Below are 19,780 nucleotides of genomic sequence, written 5' to 3'. Positions count from 1 at the left end.
ACATATATAGATAGATACATACATATTTTGAGTTTTCAAATTTATGCACAAATTAAAAAATACGATAAAATTTAATAAATTACAAGGAAATGCCAATTCTCACTTTAACTGATCAACCATGCTCACCAACTTATCTTCGTTAGCTCCAGAGAACTCTCCAACTTTCTTCCCCTTTTTGACAAACTGAAATGTTGGAACGCCTGTTATATCTTCGACTTCATCAAGATCAGATAACTCATCGACATCGCAAGATAAGAATGTAACATCATTGTATTTTGATGCAAGAGACTCGAACACTGGTTTTATTTTTTGGCATGGACCGCACCAAGTTGCGCTGAAGTCAATCACAACAAGTTTGTCACCAGCTTTTTCCATTGCAGCATCAAATTCATCAACTGTCTTTGGATGTGTGAAAGGCTGAATTCAAAAATTCAAAGAAGCAATGATTTAACAATGAAATACTTTGACTAAATTATTGCACACCATTTCCTTAAATAAATGACTTGGAAAATGTATTAATTTTTTGTGATTTAAACTTGATGCAATTATTTTTCCAGCTTCATTTTATTCCTGCAACAATAACAGTCGTTTTTAAGCGCTTGAACAAATTTTTTGATTTAATAAATAAATCCGTTGATTTGTCATATTTTTGCAGTTATGAGGTTATTTGGTTTAACATTTGGAGAAAAACGATCAATCGACCTTAATAAAATCATTTTTTGTTTGTTATGAAAAAATTATTTGTGATTTGCAATTGTCAAAGAGTATAATATGAAATTAAGTGTTAAAATTAGACCTGTGCGACACGACATGCTATTTTTTGTTGCAGTTGGTCACAAAGAAAAAAAAAAAAAACAGTTATCGCATTAATTACCGGACATCGCACAAAATACCGGACAAGATCGTTTTCACAATAACTGCAAGAGGAATAATTCTGACAATTTTCCTCAAAATATATCTCATCAATGCTAACTCAATTGATAAACGAGACTTTCAAAATAGCTTCATTTGTGCACAGAGAAAATTATTTTTAAAAACTCAGAGAAACTCAAAATCCTATTTCTCTGGGATTTCAATCATTATTTTTTCTGAGACAAATGAAGCTTTTTTGAAAGTTTTGCATATCAATTGAGTTTGTATTGATGAGATATATTTTGAGGAAAATTGTCAGAATTATTCCTCTTGCAGTTATTGTGAAATTGATCAAGTCAGGTAATTTGTGAAATATCTGAATTTGTAATTATTTTCAAGAATTTTGTGAATGAAAGTCATTGTTTAACCAAAAAAAATGGCTTCAAATAATACGTGCAAAAAGTGAAATCAATACAGTTCAAACCGGATATAATCACATCGAATAAAATCAACATCATTTATTGTCACATTTTTTGCTTGTTTTTCATTCATTTTCCATTGCATGTAATCACAGGGCTGAAAATATATAATCACATTTTTTCATGTTATGGGTGATTTTTTCATTGAAAAATCGATTTTTTGATCAAAACTTTCAATTTTTCGCTTTTTCAAAAATGTGTTCAAAAATGTCAAAATTATGTGTATTTGTGTTCAAAATTGTTCAAGCAAGTGAAAAAAGTGTATTTGTGCAGAATTTCCAAAAATAAAAAAATCGATGCAAAATAAATTATTTCCAAAAAAATTTTTTATTTTTTTCTATGTAATGTGGCATTGTATATTATCACAATCGGATATGGTCACAAAAAGATGTGCAAAACTTATGTGATAATATCCTGTTTTGACTGTAATTCATTCTGAAAAAAAAAACATTCACTAATAATAATTCAATTTCGAAATGAATTTTTTTTTTTTTTTGATTTGTGGAACGTATATTTTGTGTGTTTCGGTTATTTTTTAAACTTTTATCTCATCAAAACACTTCGTTTTTCAACATTTGAAAAATATTTCTTTTTTGCAAAATAAATTTATTAGTCTCAATTCTGGAACTATTAAATATTTCAATGAAAAATGATTTTTGAAATTGTTATATTATTTTTCGAAATTGTCTTATTCTCTTTCGAATTCGAATTATTTTTGGAGTGAAATTTTTGAATAATAAATTAACTGAATATTAATTATGAAAGGTGAAAACTGATTTTTTAGTGATTTGAAAATTTGAAAAATCAAGCACTCTGACAGAATATTTTATTTAAAATACTATTTTCGTATTTACAAAAAAATTAAAATATATTCCAAATTACAATTAATTTATCTAAAAATTATAAATCATATTTATATAAAGTTCAAAACTTGCAAATATAATCACTGAATTCTTTATTGCCATCAAAATTAAAAGTGAAATCAACTAAATGAAGAAATATTTCTTGTTAAATGCTTTCAAAAAAAAAAACATTGTGATCTCAACCATTTATGCAATTATGACCCAAATAACAAGGCTTGTGACAGGTGGTCTTGTGGACCATATCACTTACGATTTGATTGTCGCTGCTGATGATTCCAATGCTACTTCAAAGAAGTTAATAAAAGAGGCGTTGATGGAGATGGGAAAGAAAAAGCCAACAATGACAATGACAACAATTATGTGGACAATTTCAAACAAGGCATGAAAATTTTTTTTATTGCTTTATGGCCATTATTGATTATGTTGTATCCCGCGATTGCATTATTCTTATTACTGCTATTTTCCTTTTTAATGTGGGATTTAATTTTTTATTTATAATTATTTTATAGGTTTCCATGAGCCACAGAATTACGCTATTGAAGATCCTTGAGCAAATACTTAATGAAAATCTTCATACAGTTAAAGCAGAATTAGCAACAACACTTGCTGGATTTGCAGCCAATGAAATGACTTCAGACAAAGTATTTTATTCCTTTTAATAATAAATTATTTTAAAATAAAATGTTGATTTAACATATTTAGGAAGTTCACACAGACTGGCAGCATACAGCTTGTAGAATTCTTATTTCTCTAACAGTGTCATTTCCTGAGATTTGCTATGATCAAATTATAAATCGTCTTCCAACGGGGCATATCCCTCACTATTTCGTGATTTTCTCTCTATTTGAATTCTGCAAAAAGAATCCGGAATTTATGGTAACGAAATTAAAAGATGTTTTCTCTCGAATGATGCAGATTATGACAAGTCTCAAGCAGGATAATCTTCGATGGGTTTTCAGTGCTGCATTTGGAATGTTTGCTGATGCCGTGATACAAACGGAGCAAAATAGACGAGCCAAGAAGTTTGGAGGAGCAAGCACAAGCGCACAATCAGAAGGATTTGGGACATCCTCTTCATTGTCTGCTAGCAGTTCTTCTCAAGCCGATCTCCTCCAATCAGGACGCGGTGAGTTTTCGGAGGCACTGCTCAATCTTTATGGATTTCCATTGGCTCGTCCAACATCAGCATTTGATGGAGAATCAGACACAGTGTTCTCGGTGATGATCAACAACTGGCTGACGATGGACAAGCTTCGCCTGGTGGTTGTGGAGTCGATGGGCAAGCTGATGCGGCTGATGACTGCAGAGGCCTTTCACACGCACTTTCCGAGGCTGCTGACTCTGCTGATGACGTACGTGAAGAAGGATCAATTGGCCGACAAGATTGCATCAGTGTCTGCACTCCATTCGCTGGTGATGGTATCATTGCATCTCAACCCACGCGACTTGGCTCCGACTCTTCCGCAGCTGCTGCCATTGATTCATTCAGTCATCTGTGCCCTTCCCCCGCTTCACTCAACAGCCCTTATCTTCCCGCCAAAACAGAACAAGTGGGAGGAGTTTGTGAACAGAATTGCAACAGGCGAGGAGGAGTTAACAGAGGAAGACGTTGAAGAAGAAGAGAATGGAAACAATACGAACATGTTGAGATATTCTCAAAGCTGCAGAAACGGAGCAGAAGAGGATGAAGCGGAAGCTACTGGCTCTTCTTCTCAGATGGATCCTCGATCACGCTTTCTTGTCCAGCCAATCAACGACCCCTCAAAAATCCCTATTGACTTTGGAACTTCAGAAAGATTGTCATCTGAACTGTATGGCACATTTGCCTCAATTGCTATGGATCACATTGAAGAAGTCCTCAACTTCCTCATCAAGCAGATTGAGATGACGTCTGGCCTTGCACGAGCCGTGACAATCAACATTATCACTCACATTCTGAATGTGCTTCCGGCCCATTTGGAGCTGAAGCGCGGTCTGATCATAGCATCAATTGCATCTGTGTTGGGAGATTCTTCGTTGTGTGTGCGGTTTGCTATTGTGCAGCTGGTGCTGATGCTGTCGAGGAACAACTTTTTGGATGAGCCGGGGTGGGAAAAGCTGGTTGGTGCAGTCATTTTAGCAGCTGGTGCATTTACGAGGCAGTGGAGAGAGAGGCCTCCGCCGGGCGTGAAGGCAGGCGGGAAAGACAAAGTTGGACTGCCGAAGCCAGTTGTGGAACCGAAGAAAGAAAAGGTATAAAGTGTTTTTTTAAAAAATTGCATTAACTGCTATTTGATATAACATTTTATTGTTATTCTTTTCGAATTTATCACTTTCTATGAAATCCTTTCAAAAATAATTTTTTTTTCTGTTTTCTATCTAATTAATTAGACAACCCAACCACTGCCAACAGCTGAAGGGCTGTCCACATTTGCTTGTGATGTTCTGTATGAGATGGTTGTGCACCACTCTGAAATGAAGCTGAAATTGTGGCCGCATCTTCTCGAGTACATCATCCCTGTCCAATACACAGGCGCACTTCCAGTCATTTGTGCTGCTGTGGCTCGCTTGGCAGCCAGCCGAAAGAGGAAAAATGGAACTGAAGACATTCTGATCGACTTCGACGACCGAAACAACGCGAACCTGCCGAAGCCGCATTCGATCATTTTGAGGCTGATCACAGTGATGTCAGATGTGCAGATGGGAAGGTACTTTGCTGTTCCGTGTCTCGCCTTGCTGCGAGTGATTCCGCAGACACTTCACTATTCACTTGCAGACATTGTCGACGAAAGAGTGCCTGCCATCACTGCCTTCTGGAAGGAGGCCATAGACAACGCAGAGGCGCTGGAGGAGGAAGAAGAGGAGGCAGAGAACGAAGAAAACGAAGAAGAGGAAGAAGACGAGGAAGCAGCAGAAAAGAGGAGAAAGAAAGAGGAAGAGGAAGAGGAAGAACGAAAACGCCAGCAAGAAGAAGAAGAGAAGAAGACAGACTTAGACAAAAGACAAGCCACACTTTGGACAGGTGCCTATTTTGATCGCACAAGTGGATCACTTTCAGGAGGCATCGGTGGAGTGAGCCAGCGAGAAGAAGCAGCGATGCTGAAGTGTAGCCCTCGCCCAGACGCAACACAGACAGAAAAATGGGAGCACAGAGTGGCTGGTCTGTTTGCGTACATCCTGGAGACAATACAAGACAACGACTGGATCAGCGTGCTGGCTGACTTCTTCAATCTGCACTTTGGATTGTATCCTTCTCTTCCATCTGTCGCCACATACGGAACACCCGGCGCACCTGTGGCAGCTGGTGAGACAGCACCTTTTGTACCCACATCTTCCAGCTCTTCTTCATCCCAGCAGCAGCCCCAACTTCCCCCTCAGTTTGGAATGGCTCCTCTCAACCGTTCAAATGGGCGTCGCATTCTGATCAGATTACTTGGTGTGTCAGCACAGCAGACAACTGCAAAGGACATGGCACAAGCACAGATTGACACCATGTTCACACGCGCAGTGCACTCAGCAGAATCACACAGACAGGCACTGGCTGAAGGATACGGGCTGACTGCAAAGAATCCAATGCACTGCGACTCTGTGTTTTCGCGACTGGACTATGCCGTGCGGGGCGACATGGTGCGGAAGGAGAAGTCGATGTTCTCCACAAAGACAGTCATCGATGAGCATGTGCGTGCCACCATCATCCTCTGCTTCGGTCGTGTGGCTCTGTCTGCACCGCCATCGATTGCACTGGCAAGAATCGAGGCACATGTCATCAAGTGCCTCAACGACAACGCCGCATTGCTGCACCTCACATTCGCCAAGCAGGCAGCAATCACTGCAATGGACTGTCTGAGTCGTGCTATTCTTCCGCAACGTGTTGGCCAGCAGTTCATTCTGAGAGACAGAGACAATTACATCAAGATAGTCATCAACTACCTCCTCCCAACAGACCCTGCTGAGAAGGACGCTGTCTCATCACAGCTCCTCGTTTCTGGCCTTGGACTGCTCAGAAAACTTGTTGGGCTGCAGCCAGTTGTGCCTGAAAAGCTGCAAAAGGAAATTGTCACACGCCTTTGCGATCTCTACGAACAAATGGATGCACCATCGGCAGCCGTGCTTTCAGCATCTGCTTCTTCTTCTGCTCCTCAGAGGAAGAGATTCACTCAAGAAGAGGCAGCTGCTGTAGCTGGTGCGCATTCATCATTTCTTGTTGCATTACTTGGAGCAGAAACTGGCTTAAGTGTATTCCTTCGTCTGGCTGGGTATATCTTGCCTTTGACCAGATCATTCAATCCAGGTGTGAGGAAAGGAGCACTCAGCTCATACGATGCGATTGTTCGAGCATTCGTCACACAAACAGCAGAACAAGAGCAGACACAGACAGATGCTGGGAAGACAGGAGGAGTGAGACTTGGCTCAACCATACAGGAGAATTGCTTCAAAGGGATAGGAACAATTATGGGGCTGCTGATAGGACGATGTGGAGATACACGCCCAGATGTGAGGAAGAGCGGATGTGATAGCGTGGGATTGTCACTGTATGTGGATCACATTCTGAAGACAGATCCAGCACTTGGCTTTGATGTGTCCCCAACAGCTGAGATTGTGGATGTTGCAGCGATGAGGAAGGATGTGGTGGCGTGGGAAGACAAAGGAGAGATCGATGTGGTGCATCCACGCAGCGGAGAGAAACAGAAGTACTCAGCCACCCTCAGCATCTTCATATCCTCCAGATTGACAACACACTTCTCTCAGTGCCTGCCTGTTTCTGAGCAGATCGATCTTGTGCACTCTTTGATCCTCTGCGGTGCAAACGACCCAACTGTGCAGGGTTCTGTCCTATCCTTGATGCTTGCATTCAGGATGATCCAGGTGATTGGCTTCTCATTCCCACCATCGGCTGTTGAGCTCCTCTTCCGTCGCTGTGTGGATTGCCTCACACCATTCAATGCCACACTCAGCGGGAAAGAATCACCTGCACAAGCATATGCAGTGCATCTGGAACAGCAGCAGCTTCGAGAGAACAAAAGAGTGAACTCAATGATGGGACAGACAAGTTCGGCTTCTTCTTCCTCTACTTCCAATGTTGACCCAACACATTGGAAACCCTCTTCTCCATCGATTTATGCAGGCAGCTTGCTCTTCTCTCCAATGAAAGAGCTTGATGCACCTGTCGAAGAACAGCTGCTGAACTGTGTGAGCTGCCTGTGCAACCACCACCCGTCCATCATGTTTGATGCGCTGCTGTCGATGAGCGTGTCTGAAAGAGTTACCCAATCAAAACTATGCTTTGCAGTTGGTGCTGCCTCGCCCATCGCACCTTCGTCGAAGTTTATGAGACTTGTGCTGTCAATCCTGTGTGGCGCTGAGCAGTTTGAGACGAAGCATCTGAAGGACGGTGTGCATTACTACCCTCTTTCTCGCCCGCAGATGGCTGTGAATGCGCTGGCATCTGTGCTTTCTGCCAGATCTGCCTGTGATCCAACTGCTAAACAGGCACCTAATTCAGTCGTGACAATTCCAACATCAATGAAGAACAAAGTGTTGGAGGAGGCCTTTTTGAACGAGCATCTGCCTGCTATTGTTGCTGCTCTTCTCATCCAGCTTTCAACGCTGATGGTCTGCGAGAACAACCTCGAAGCACTGAAAACCGTATGATATTATTATTTTTTAAAAATCTCTTTTTTTATATTCATTTATTTTTTGCTTTATATCCTTTTTTTAAATAATTGAACATTTTCTTTAAATTTTAAAGGTTGCCACTGCTCTGCGTGGAGTGCTTAATCATGTTGGGCAGCCAGAGTTAATCGATTGTTTAGCTTATCCCAACGTGTTCAAGATGGACGAGGTGGATCGAATTTCTGAGTCAGACACAATAGAAGATGTGCAGAAGAAGAAGCAGGCCTTCAAGTCAGGTGCTCCATTGCCCAACGAAAAAGATAAAAAGAAGGGCGGATCGAAAGGCGACCCGGATGTTGATCCTTCGTTCATTGCATCGCCGCCATACAACCGTTGGCAGGTGATTGCAGATAAATCCTCTTTCGACCACTTCATCTTTGCGTATGCATGCCGCGTGGCAGCCACCCACCCCTTCATTGCACCAGGTGTCATTGATCTTGCAGTGCCTCTGTTGTCATCCACATTCCCTGCCCAGAGACTGGGCGCGTTGGCTCTTGTGGTCGGAATGGTGCCTCACTTGAAGTACTTCCTCGATACAAACCCACAGCCTGTTCCAGGCCATCCCTCAGACGCCCTGAAGGACCCAGACTTCGCCTCCAAGCTGATCTCGCGTGTTTCTGATGCACTGTTGTCTCGCACCTCAGACGATATCATCAGAATCAGAAGGATGACATTGGAAGGGCTCAGCTACTTGGCTCCTGCGTGCTTCTCGCAGCAGATTCCATTCAATTCTGATCCTCTTACTGAACTCCAGTCACCGCATGTGTTGGGAAAATCACAAAGAGGCAAATCAGGAGAGGAGAATGAAGATGAAAACGCAGATGAACTGAAAATGCAAAGAGGAGCGAGAATTCTGAACACACTGGCAGCTTCCATTCTGGCTGCCATGTGCAGAGGCTGTGACGATGCAGACATGGGCTGTGCTCGAATATCTGCACTTTCACTGCGCCGGATGCTGATGTCATCTTCACTGGACGAAATCTCCGTTTCTCCGATGCTCATCACCATCTGCGTGGCTGGACGGAACCTCGCCACACAGCGCTTAAACTCTCCTCAGCTCAAATGCAGCGGGTGTGGTGTGTTAGCGTGCCTGAGTAGATTTGGCAAAGGAGTGAGTGGCCATCAATATATGGAACAGATGCATGTGGCCTTGCCATACATAGCAGTGATGTTGAGTGACAAGTTTGCACAGCCCAGAAAAGCAGCACGCATTTGGCTGAAGAGAGTGTCTCTATTGTTGAGCGGAGGAGCAACACAGTCCCCTCTTGTTTCGTTCTGCACTGCATCTTCTGTGTTTGCGAAGGACACAGATTTGGCAAAGGATGACAGATGCACCGAAACTTTGTATTCAACTTTTGCGAAGGTGCTTATCACGCTGTTTTTGGAGCGTCTTGGGCAGTTTGTGTCTGCTCTTGCTGCTCTGCTGGGTGGAGACAAGCCTCCAGCAACGAAAATTGCAGCGTGCCAGATGGTTGGGTATATTTTGGAGTATATTCCGAAGGAAGAGAGAAAGAGGCTGCCTACTGAACAAGCAATCAAGGCAATATCTGCTCTTTTGAGAGATGGAAACGTTCTTGTGAAAAACACAGCTGCGCGGATGCTCAAGCCACTCTGGTCGTATTAAATAGAAATATTGAGCAAACACAAAAAAAAAAAAAATTATTTATTAGCATTTTTTTCGTCGTTATGTAGTCTATTACATTTATGATATAGTCATGAATGGTTTATCCTGTTTTGAGAGCTTTTTTTTGGAGACCATTCTCACTTTCTCCAAAAATTACTGGTTCACCCACATTTCACATCTTTTTGATTCACTGATAAGAGAGGATACTTCTTTAAATGTCTATCTTTGATTCTTAAAAAGCAAATTGCTTTACTGAAAGAATATGTTCTTTCAATTCTCATTCAAAAATACTTTAAAAAATAATCAGTAATATAAATGAAAAATAAAAAAAAGTTCTTCAATAAAGCAACATATGAAAAGGCTTTCATAAGAACAAGATTTTACTCGTGAACTTATAAAAAAAACGTCAATGAAAATTAATACTTTCGAACAAATGCAAATGATATATAAGACACGCTCGAATCAAAGCAAACAAGAAAGCGATAGAACATTTAAAACATATATTTACAAACAGCTAAAAAATTGAAGAATACACACAGAAATATTGCTGATAGTTAGGCAAGCCTTATGCGAGCTAATACAGACCCTTCCAAAAATACAGGGGTGTATTTGAAAATGAAAATAAAAGATAAAAAAAAGAAAATAAAAGTCAATCCCACTTGCCTAAGATCTGTGAAATACATTGAAGAAACAAAACAAATTAGCCTCCGTCTAATTTATTAGGAAAGACACAAAAAGATAAGATTAGATAAGATTACGGAGTACGAATTTCAAAAAAAAAAATTAAGATAAATTGTATTCATTTCGGAAACAAATAGCCTCGGAAATGAAATATTCTATAAAAATATATATAAAAAAGCTTTAACTCTGAAAGGAAATGGAAATCAAAATCAAAATATTTAAGTTGACACAGAATTAGTCTTATAACTCTGTTAAGACGTGTTTTTAATGCCAAACGTGTATGAACGTCAAGTTACACAATCTCTTAAATTAAGACAAGACTATTGAAATAACATACAACCATCCGTTTGTGAATATCAATTTAAATATTGAAATACAAACAAATAAAACTGATGCACAAATATATTTCTAAAAACAAAACAAAACAAAACAAAACAAAACAAAACCAAACAACAACAATAATAATAAAAGGCAAAAGCCAAAAATAAGTTTCAAAATTGTTGAGATACAGTTGGAATGTCAGAAGGATTGTCAGTTGAAGTAGAAGAGAGAGGGGCAGGGGAAGGAGGAGGAGGAGGAGAAGTGTGGTCAGTCTGGTCATCGGGTGAATGATAGGAGGATGACTGGGGATAAGGCGACGTTGAACAAAAAGTCAGGTCGCGTGAAGTCGACATTCGGAGAGGTGAAGACATCTGTGCAGTGATAGAAGAGTTCTGCCTGCTTTCACTCAGAACATCAGTCTGTGTGTTGTGTGTGGTCAGCTGCTGATCAGAAGGCAAAAGCTGCTCATCGGATGCATCTGAGGTATCGTCTATAGGAGGATAGCGTGTCTCAGAGAAAGACCTGCACTTGAGCCGGGGTGTCGGTGTCATGTTCGGCAGAATGTTGGCTGAAAGAGAAGAGAATGACTGCTCATCGTCAGGAGCAGGGCACTGTGAAGGTGAACAGATCAGCTGCTGCTGCTGTAGTGGAAGCTGCAAAGGTAGCTGCATCTGTTGTTGGTGGTGGGGCTGCTGTTGTTGAGGTGTGCTTGACTCAGAATTGTGGCAGGCAAGTGTTGAGGAAGAGGTGAAATAGAGCGAGTCACCAGGGTATGCCAAGTCAGTAGAGGTAAACGAACACACAGAAGTGTCTGGATTCAGCACAGACGTGTCTGAGTTCTCATAGAAAAGCTCGGCACGCACTGAGGATATAAGCGAGGCAGAGGATGTTGACTGGGCAGAGTCCAGCCGCTGGATGAACTGCGACGCGTCCAGAAACGAGCTGTCAGCGAGCGAGTGCAGATTCACTGAGTCCACCCCTTCGAAACTGTGGTTGCTGCTTTTGATGCTGTAAGATCCCCTGCCATTGTTCAGCTCCTCGCTCGAATCGAAGTTGAGTGTCTGGTCTGTGGAGCTGCCGAACGAGCGGCCTTCTTCGTTCTCCAGTGAGCTGTGCACGAATGTCTCTTCGCCTGCTGCTAGATAGTTTCCTGGGAGAAGCGGAGATGACGAAGCAGTCGAGTCAGATGCTCCGCTTTTGGCTGGTGTGGAAGATGAAGGAGAGGTCATTGAGTTTGTGGTGGAGGAGGAAGAGGATGAAGAGGAAGAGGATGAAGAAGTGGAAGTGGAAGGACTTGATGTTGATGATGTTGAAGAGGAGGACAAAGAAGGAGAAAACGTATAAGAAATTGAATGCGATCTGGATTTCCTGCCTTCCTGTGCTATGTAGAGAGCATCATCGTGCAAAAGCGGTGACTGGAAGAACGATGTTGAAGTGTTGTGCTTGTAAGGCTCCTGATATCTGATGTTGCTTTTGTTCGAAGCTGCACTCGGCATCTGCATATCAAACCAGTCCACTTGACTTTCTTCTCCTTCTCCTTTTTCCTCAAAACCGATGTCTTTCTTTTCTCCGCTCTTTGATTGGTAGTTCAATTGGGCTGAAGACAAGCCATCCACAATGTGCATAGTCTGATTCACATCTTCAACTCTGCCCAATCCATTGGCTGCTCTCTCCATCATCCTTTGCATCTTCTTCTGTGCATGCCTAACTCCTCTTCCATGTGCCCCCACCGAAGAATGCTTCTCTTCTCTTCGACTCTCCCGCTCCTCCTCAAAATTCAGCTCGTCTGCAAACGAGCAATCACTCATATGTACCGAGTGAGGGGTCAGTTCTGACGACAGATACGAATGCGACTCTGTTTTGTTCTGAGACGACGCATCCACAGGAGAAGCAGCACCTTTCAGCAGCTCATCATCCAAATCGCCTGCTGTGGAAAGCGTGCGGACTGACTCATCAGAAAGCTCTGAGTCTGAATGGGGTGACTCATCCACGTGGTGTGTGTGAGTGGCGAATCTTGTGTTGTGCTGGGAACGAGAATAGGAAGAGTTTGAGGAGCGGTGGAGGGACAGGGAGCTGGTGGAGGTGAGGGAGGTGATGGAGGACTGTGTGGAGAGCAGCTGGGAACTGGTTGAGGTAACAGCAAAGGAAGAGGAAGAGGAAGAGGCAGTGGATGCAGAAGAAGCACAAGAAGAAGAAGAGGAGGAGGATGATGAATGAGTGGAAGAAGTAAACTCACTGAAGGCGCTTGAGGCATTCGACAGCACCGAATGGCGTGAAGTGGCAGAGAGCAAGTAGCGTCCAGCAGCAGACGACGAGTGGGCAGTGGCACTGGAACATTCATTCTCGTTCTCATTCTCATTCAGATACTCCCTCAGATACTCGTTCTCTTCTGCTGTTATCTTTCTTTGCTCCTCTTTCTGCTCTAAAAATGGCTCCAGCTCAGAAAGCGACGGGGCAGAACTGGAGCGCACCAGCTGCGGAATCTGCAGCGTGAGGCTGCTGCTGCTATGGCTGACATCATTCTCTGCTTTGCCGGGCAGTCTGGACAGAATCGGCTGTGGTTGTTGTGGTTGCTGCTGCTGCTGAAGTTGCTGAAGTTGTTGTTGTTTTTGTTCGTCTTCTTTGATTTCTGTGTCTGGAATGCTGTTGGAACGAGAAATTGACAGTTGGAAGGGAATCTTCAGATCCTCTATCAGTTGTTGAGGTTGCTGAGGCTGATATTGAGGCTGAGGTGGCAACTGCAGTTGTATCTGCTGTGATTGAAGTTGCTGTTGTAATTGCAATTGTTGTTGTTGTTGTGTCTGATTAATAGCAGCTGGTTGGATTAGACACAAAGATGCTCTTCTGTCAGCTGACTGCGCATTCTGCAGATCAGCCAGCATTTGTAGTGGATACAACACTTGATGCTGTTGAGGTTGTTGTTGCGACTGTTGTGATAGCTGCTGCTGCTGTTGTTGAGATGCCAGAAACTGAGTGAAGGCATGTGGCTCGTTTGGCTGAGGAGACAGAGGAAGGAAGTTCATCTGCTGCAAGGGCAAGGGGGAGAGTAACGTGTGGGGGAGTACTAAAGCAGCAGAAGAAGAAGCAGAAGGAAGAGAGGAAGAAGAAGAGGAAGAAGAGGAGGAGGAAGAAGAAGCAGAAGGGATTTGAGGGATAGATATCAGAGGAGGAGTGGTAGAGGTTATAGAATTGGTGACATTTGCGTTATTGTTTGTGTTTGGCTGAGAGAGCGAAAGCTGCTGGAAGATAGGGGAAGACAGGAAATTCGATGAAATGTATGAAGAAATGCTGTTTCTTTGGCTGTCAGTCAGCATCTGCAGTGCGGATGCTGAAGAAATAGAGGCAGAAGCAGAAGCAGAAGCAGAAGAATTCAAAGAAGATGGATTCAAAGAAGAAGAAGAAGAAGAAGAAGAGTTTAAAGCAGCAGCAGAAGTTGGGATAGGAAAAGTTGGGCTGAGGAGGTGGGGCATGCTGAGAGAAGTGGCAGCAGGGTAGAAGGAAAGGGCAGCAGAAGAAGGCAATGAAAGAGTTGGGTTTAAATTGTTTGTTGATGTTGAAGAAGAGGAAGAAGAGGAAGAAGAGGAAGAAGAGGAAGAGGAAGAAGAAGAAGCAGAAGAAATAGAAGAAGAAGATGGAAGAGGTGCAGATTGATAAGGCGAAGGGTTAAGCTGTGAAAAAGAAGAAGGAATGTTTGCAGAAGGGATGACAATGGAAGAAGAGGCGGAGGGAGAAAGAGAAGCAAGATGATAAATGGAAGGAGAAAGAGAAGAAGAAGATGATGATGATGATGATGAAGACGAAGATGTAGAAGCAATAGGCAATGAAGCTGTCGAAGCAGACAATGAAGCAGAGGAAATAGAGAAAGCAGCAGAAGGCGAAGGTACACCAGAGAAGGAAGGGTTGAAGTGGAAGTTGAGATGAGATGGAGAATTTTCGGGTGAAGTGATGCTGGGGGTAGAGGCAATGGATGGGGTGTCAGTTAAGGTGGATGAATTTGTGGTGGGGAGAGAGGAGGTAGAGGAGGAGGAGGAGGAGGAGGAGGAAGAAGAAGAAGAAGAAGAAGAAGAAGAAGACGATGATGCTGCTGTTACTGATGATGATGATATTGGAGGAGGAGCAGGAGAAACAGAAATTTGAATAGCTTCTGTCCCCAATGCAAATGCTGAAGAGCTCAAAGTAGGCTGCAGCTGAGGCAGCGAAGCAGAAGAAGCAGAAGCAGAAAAAGTGGAAGAAGAGGCAAAAGAAGCAGAAGAAGGAGAAGGCACTTTCCGATACGAAAGAGGAGGAAGGAGAGGAAGAGCGGCAGAAGGAGGAGTGGCAATAGAAGCAATAACAGAAGCAGAAGAGGAAGAAGATGAGGAGGAGGAGGAAGAAGAAGAAGCAGAAGAGGAAGAAGAAGAAGATATGTTCATTTTGCTCTGAAAACAAGCAGCATTTGAAGACAGTTGAAGTTGAGGTATATTTTGGTGAGTGAGGTTATTGCCAATTGCGATGGGAGAAGGCGCATTGCGAGCAAAATAAGAGGAAGAGGAAGAAGAGGAGGAAGAAGAAGGAAGAGGAAATGAAATAGAAACAGAAGAAGAAGAAGGTGTTGTTGAAGAAGAAGAAGAAGAGGAGGAGTATGAAGGAGTTGGAGGAGCAGGAGGGAGAGAAAGATGGAGGTTGGGGTGTGATTGTTTGGGTGGCTCTAAAGAGAGATGTGAAAATGGAATGTTTGAAGAATAAGAAGAAGAGGAAGAAGAAGAAGAGGAAGAAGAAGAAGAGGAAGAGGGAGAAGAAGAAGAGGAAGAGGGAGAAGAAGAAGGTCCATTGCTTTGAGGTATTTGATGTGTTATCTGTTTAAGTGGAGTTGAGTCAAAATGTTCGTTTTTGTAGTTTTGAAGAGGCAGATGATTGTTTGGCTGAAGATGGGGCATTTCAACTGGAGTGGGGAGAGAAGGAAGAGTTTGTATTGGAGGGATTGAATATGAAATATCTGAAGAAGAAGAAGAAGAATTAGAAGAAGAGGAAGAAGAAGAAGAAGATGATGATGATGAAGAAGAAGAAGATGAAGAAGAGGAAGAAGAAGAGAATGAAGGCAAAGAAGGCACTTGAATTGGGAAGGGGGGAGAAGGATAAGGAGGTTTATTTGATACAACGCTGTTATTCGCTTCATTCATTGAAGATGCATCGATTGGTCTATTAAGAGATGGATTCTGAAGAGAAAGAGGAGAAAATAATGTGGAAGAAGAGGAAGAGGAAGATGATGATGATGAAGAGGAAGAGGAAGAGGAAGAAGAGGAAGAAGAAGAATGCTGAAAATTCTGTCTCGGCGGTGGTTCAATGATGATGCTCATCTGCTTCTGCAGCAGCGACGGAGGGCGTGTGAGTATGATTGGCTTAATCTTCTGACTCCTTCCTGTTTTTTTCTCATCCCCTGCAGCTGATTGAGCTGATGATGCATTCCTCTCATTCATAAAGGACAACGAGCATACAGACGCCATTGACTGGTAGTTGTAGTTTGCTCTTCTCCCACACGGCCCATGGAACACCTTCACACAGCAACTGTGCTTGAATGCTGAGTCTTCCTCTGCCAGCTGCGACGCATCAAAAACGGAGCCTTGTTTTTCTTTTGCTGCTTCTGCCTCGCCACTTTCACTGGACTTGCACATAAAGATCATCCGGAACACATCAGCTTTCCGCGCTTTCTTCGCAAAGGGTGAATAAAACCTCTTTTTGAGGGAGTATGTGACAGGGGCGATGCCGTTCTTTTTGATGTGGGGGATTCCGATGCCTGCCTGCTCATCCAGAGGGAAGAGGGGGCATTGCAGTCCAAGTGGAGGTGGATGGAAGACGGAGAAGGCGAAGAAAGAACAAGAGTGGCATTGAAAGTGGGAATGATCGGAGGAAGTGGATGAAGTTGAATATGGAAGAGTGAAAAGCGATGATGCAGTGTTTGTGTTTGTGTTTGTGTTTGTGCTTGGTGAATGAGGAGTTGATGAACCATCTGAGGAACTTGATGAAGAAGGTTGGCTGTCTTCACATTCTGCTTTTTCTTTTTCTTTGTCTTTTTCTTCATCTTCATTATCATCATTATTATCTTCCTTCTCCTTTTTCCCCTTCCCACTCTCCTTCTCCTTCCCTTTTCCTTTCCCCTTTCCCTTCTCTTTCTCATTCTCCTTTTCATCTTCATCGCTCCCCTCTCCCTTCTTCCTCTCTGTCTTCAAATGCTCAAACCTCCGAAACGTCACAACAGCATCCATATACTTCAGCAGCGTCCTTGGCCTCACCCGAATATGCAGCCCTTCTGTTTTCCCTTCAAAATACTCCACATCCCTCACAATCGACGCCAGCGCATCTTTCCCTCGAAACATGCTGTCAAACTCGACAGAAGCTGAATAACTCGATGGCGATAGCAGCTTCGCCTGCTTCGCAGCAGCCATCTCTTTGTCGATGGCAGTGAATGTGGTGCAGAACAAGGCGACTGAACTAAGCGAGGAGACAAGAAGAGGATGGCAGTCGGAACGCCATTTCAAAACTTCGTCTAGTGTGAATGAGAGCGTATCACTTGTTTCAGATTCCTCATTAATAGCAGCAGCAGCAGCAGCAGAAGAAGAAGGAGAAGGAGAAGGAGAGGAAGAGGAAGAAGAAGACATCTTCTTCCCTTCTTCAGAAACATGCGGGTCTGCAGCAGTAGATGATGCAGTAGAATATGTATTTGAGGATTCGTTAGGAACATCAGTTAGCTTTTCGTTGCCACTTTCCAGTGTGTTCTGCTCATCTGCACTTGATTTCACTTCATTTGAGCAGCCATTTTCTTTATCCAAACACCGAACCCCTTCATTTTGCATCACATTCAAATGCTGCTGCTTCTGATTCAAAGCACTTCTTGATCCCATCAGACATATCCTCACGGGCGAGTAAATGAACGGCGGCACAAATGCCACTCGGCAGTCGTAAAAATCGCGAGTGAACGAAATCTTCACCTGCGGGCTGGCTTTGGCAGCGCCTGGCAGATACCTTCCGTGCAGCTGAGAGTCTGTGAGTCCCTCAGCACTGTAAGGGAGTATCAGAGGCTTGTTCAGGGCATCAATGGCATCGCGGGTGTATTTGGCTGGCCCCAGTGACAAGTGCTGAGAGGGCATCAGAGGAGGCAGGTTGACTGGGGTAGGGAGGAGAGGCGCGGAGTCGTTGCGGGCGATGCCTTCTTCGGGGAATGTGTTGACAGGAGAAGAAGAAGAGGAAGAGGAAGAGGAAGAGGAAGAGGAGGAAGAAGAGGAGGAAGAAGAGGAGGAAGAAGAGGAGGAGGAGGAAGATAATGATAATGAAGAGGAAGAGGAAGAGGCAGATAATATGGAAGATGTAGAGATAGAAGCGGTAGAAGGAAAAGAAGAAGGAGGAGGTAATGATGCTGATGAAGACGCTGAAGAAGAAGAAGAAGAAGAAGAAGAAGAAGAAGAAGAAGAAGAAGAAGAAGAAGAAGAAGAAGAAGAAGAAGATGATGATGATGATGATGGTGAAGCTCCAAGTGAACTATAACTCGACTGAAACTGTGCTGAGAGAGGAGGCAAAGAGAGAGAGGAAGCAGAAGCAGCAGAAGAATTGGCAAAAGAAGAAGAAGTCGCAGAAGGCGAGGGATTCAGCGCAGGAAAAGCAGAAACGGAGTCTGTGGGCGAAACAGAAGAGGCAAATGAGAATGCATCACGGGGTGTCTGTACACTGCCTGGGAAGAAAGAAGGCGACTGAGAAGCAGAAGAGAAAGAGCTGCTCCTGTTGGCTGGCTTTGGCGGCGGCGGAAGCTGCAGACTGGATGAAAAAGCAGGCTTTAGCGGATCGTTTAGGTGTTTGAAGGAAGAATGCAGTGCAGGCACGAGTGCGGGTGGGGGCAAGCTTGAGTGCTGAGCAGGCGGCGTTGAATGAAAGAAGACGTCCTGCTGATTTGACATGCCTCCCAAAAAATTGATTTCGTTTTTCTGCAAAAACGAAGGAGATGAAGACTGCAAGCGCAGAACTGGCTTCATGTTGGGGTTGTTCGAAATGCTGTTTTGATGCTCGTTCAGAAAAGCAGACGGAGGTGGCGGTGGAAGAGGAGAAGGAGAAGCTGTGCTCAAAGGCGGGTTCAGTATGGAATTCTTTATTGGAAAGAAATGACTATTAACTTGGTTCTCCAGTGGAATAGAAACATTAAAAGGAGAAGAATCAATTAAGTAGCGATGTGCTTCACTTGTCTCGGTGTTTATGAATTGGTCAGGACCAATAACTTGTGAGCTATTCAATCCATCATAATTAGACAATGTATTTAGCTGTCTTGGAAATGAAGTAACAAAAGAAGATGGTCTTTCCTTTATTATCACAGAAGATTTTTTAATTGTTTGGAGCTTGCTGACTACAGCGTTTAAATCATGGGGACTTGACATTCGGATCTGCCAAATAACATTCTTCGGATCTCGAATGAAAAAAGTCTCGTCATCCTCAACCTAAAACGCATACAAAATATATCAAACATAGACATTTACAGATCATTCACAAAAATTAAGGCGACACACATTTATAACAAAAAGATCATGGAGAATATTCAAAGAAAAAAAAGACGTGTGCACTGAGCCTAAGAGTTTAATGAGAACAAAAAAATAGGTTGCTGCAGCTTCGTTCCATTCTATAATTAATGAAACGCAATTATATTTTGTCGATATAGGTGTTGTACTATAAAAAAATGGCATAAGAAAAATAGTTGTTTAACATTAATAGCTCAACAATATAAAACGAAAGAATACAATTCAATTGCTTCTACAAGTGATGTAAATATTGGAACCGATGTATTTGCAGCTTTTGAAATACATTTGTTCGCTTATCGAGTTAAAAAGAAATATCGAAATTAGAAAAGATTGATGTTATAAAACTGCTTTAGTATTAAAAGCATACACATCGCAGTATCTTCTGTAATGAATATAAATCGTTTTTAGATAATTATTTTTTCTCTCCGAGAAAGTCGGCAACAATTCACGAAAAATAAAAGAAAAATAATAAATCTATCCTTATATTTTGACTGATCTGACTGAAAACAAAATTTGTTAATATTTATTCATATTTTGAAAAAATCATGAATAACAATAATAAAGTTAGCGTTTATAAAAAAAACAAACATGAATATCCCAGAATACGTTATTATTGAAATTTCTACTTCTTTTTTTTTAAGGACAGAGTTTTAAAGAAAATCGCAATCAAAATTTTTGATTTATTTCTAAAAAGATACCAAGGAACTTGATTTTAAAAAATGCTCATAACTTTGAGTTCTCTTTTATCGCAAACACTTCCTTTGGAAATATCTG

The 19,780-nt window shown here is 42.5% G+C and overlaps 3 protein-coding genes across 3 annotated transcripts; 1 reads left to right on the top strand and 2 right to left on the bottom strand.

Moving 5' to 3' along the window:
- Positions 1–8: 8 nt before the first annotated feature.
- On the bottom strand, positions 9–698 carry MONOS_3322 (Thioredoxin). The gene is made up of 2 exons (XM_067873314.1): positions 484–698; positions 9–417 (listed from the first exon to the last, which is right to left on the bottom strand). The coding sequence occupies exons 1-2, from the start codon at positions 484–486 to the stop codon at positions 100–102; spliced, it is 321 nt and encodes a 106-aa protein (XP_067728480.1). The 5' UTR covers positions 487–698; the 3' UTR covers positions 9–99.
- Positions 699–2,382: 1,684 nt separating this feature from the next.
- Positions 2,383–9,686, top strand: MONOS_3321 (putative HEAT repeat domain containing protein). Its single transcript, XM_067873313.1, has 5 exons — positions 2,383–2,573; positions 2,704–2,835; positions 2,897–4,426; positions 4,565–7,819; positions 7,923–9,686. Exons 1-5 carry the CDS (start codon positions 2,391–2,393, stop codon positions 9,468–9,470), a joined length of 6,648 nt encoding a protein of 2,215 aa, XP_067728479.1. The 5' UTR covers positions 2,383–2,390; the 3' UTR covers positions 9,471–9,686.
- A 19-nt stretch (positions 9,687–9,705) lies between these two features.
- MONOS_3320 (uncharacterized protein) lies at positions 9,706–18,963 on the bottom strand (the record flags this gene model as incomplete). Its single annotated transcript, XM_067873312.1, has 3 exons — positions 9,706–14,420; positions 14,547–18,719; positions 18,956–18,963. 3 exons carry the CDS (start codon positions 18,961–18,963, stop codon positions 10,643–10,645), a joined length of 7,959 nt encoding a protein of 2,652 aa, XP_067728478.1. The 3' UTR covers positions 9,706–10,642.
- Positions 18,964–19,780: the final 817 nt, after the last annotated feature.

This window comes from Monocercomonoides exilis, assembly GCF_001643675.1.
Source record: "Monocercomonoides exilis strain PA203 chromosome Unknown scaffold19-1596985, whole genome shotgun sequence".
Lineage (NCBI taxonomy): Eukaryota > Preaxostyla > Oxymonadida > Polymastigidae > Monocercomonoides > Monocercomonoides exilis.
This window is presented reverse-complemented; position numbering and strand designations above follow the sequence as displayed.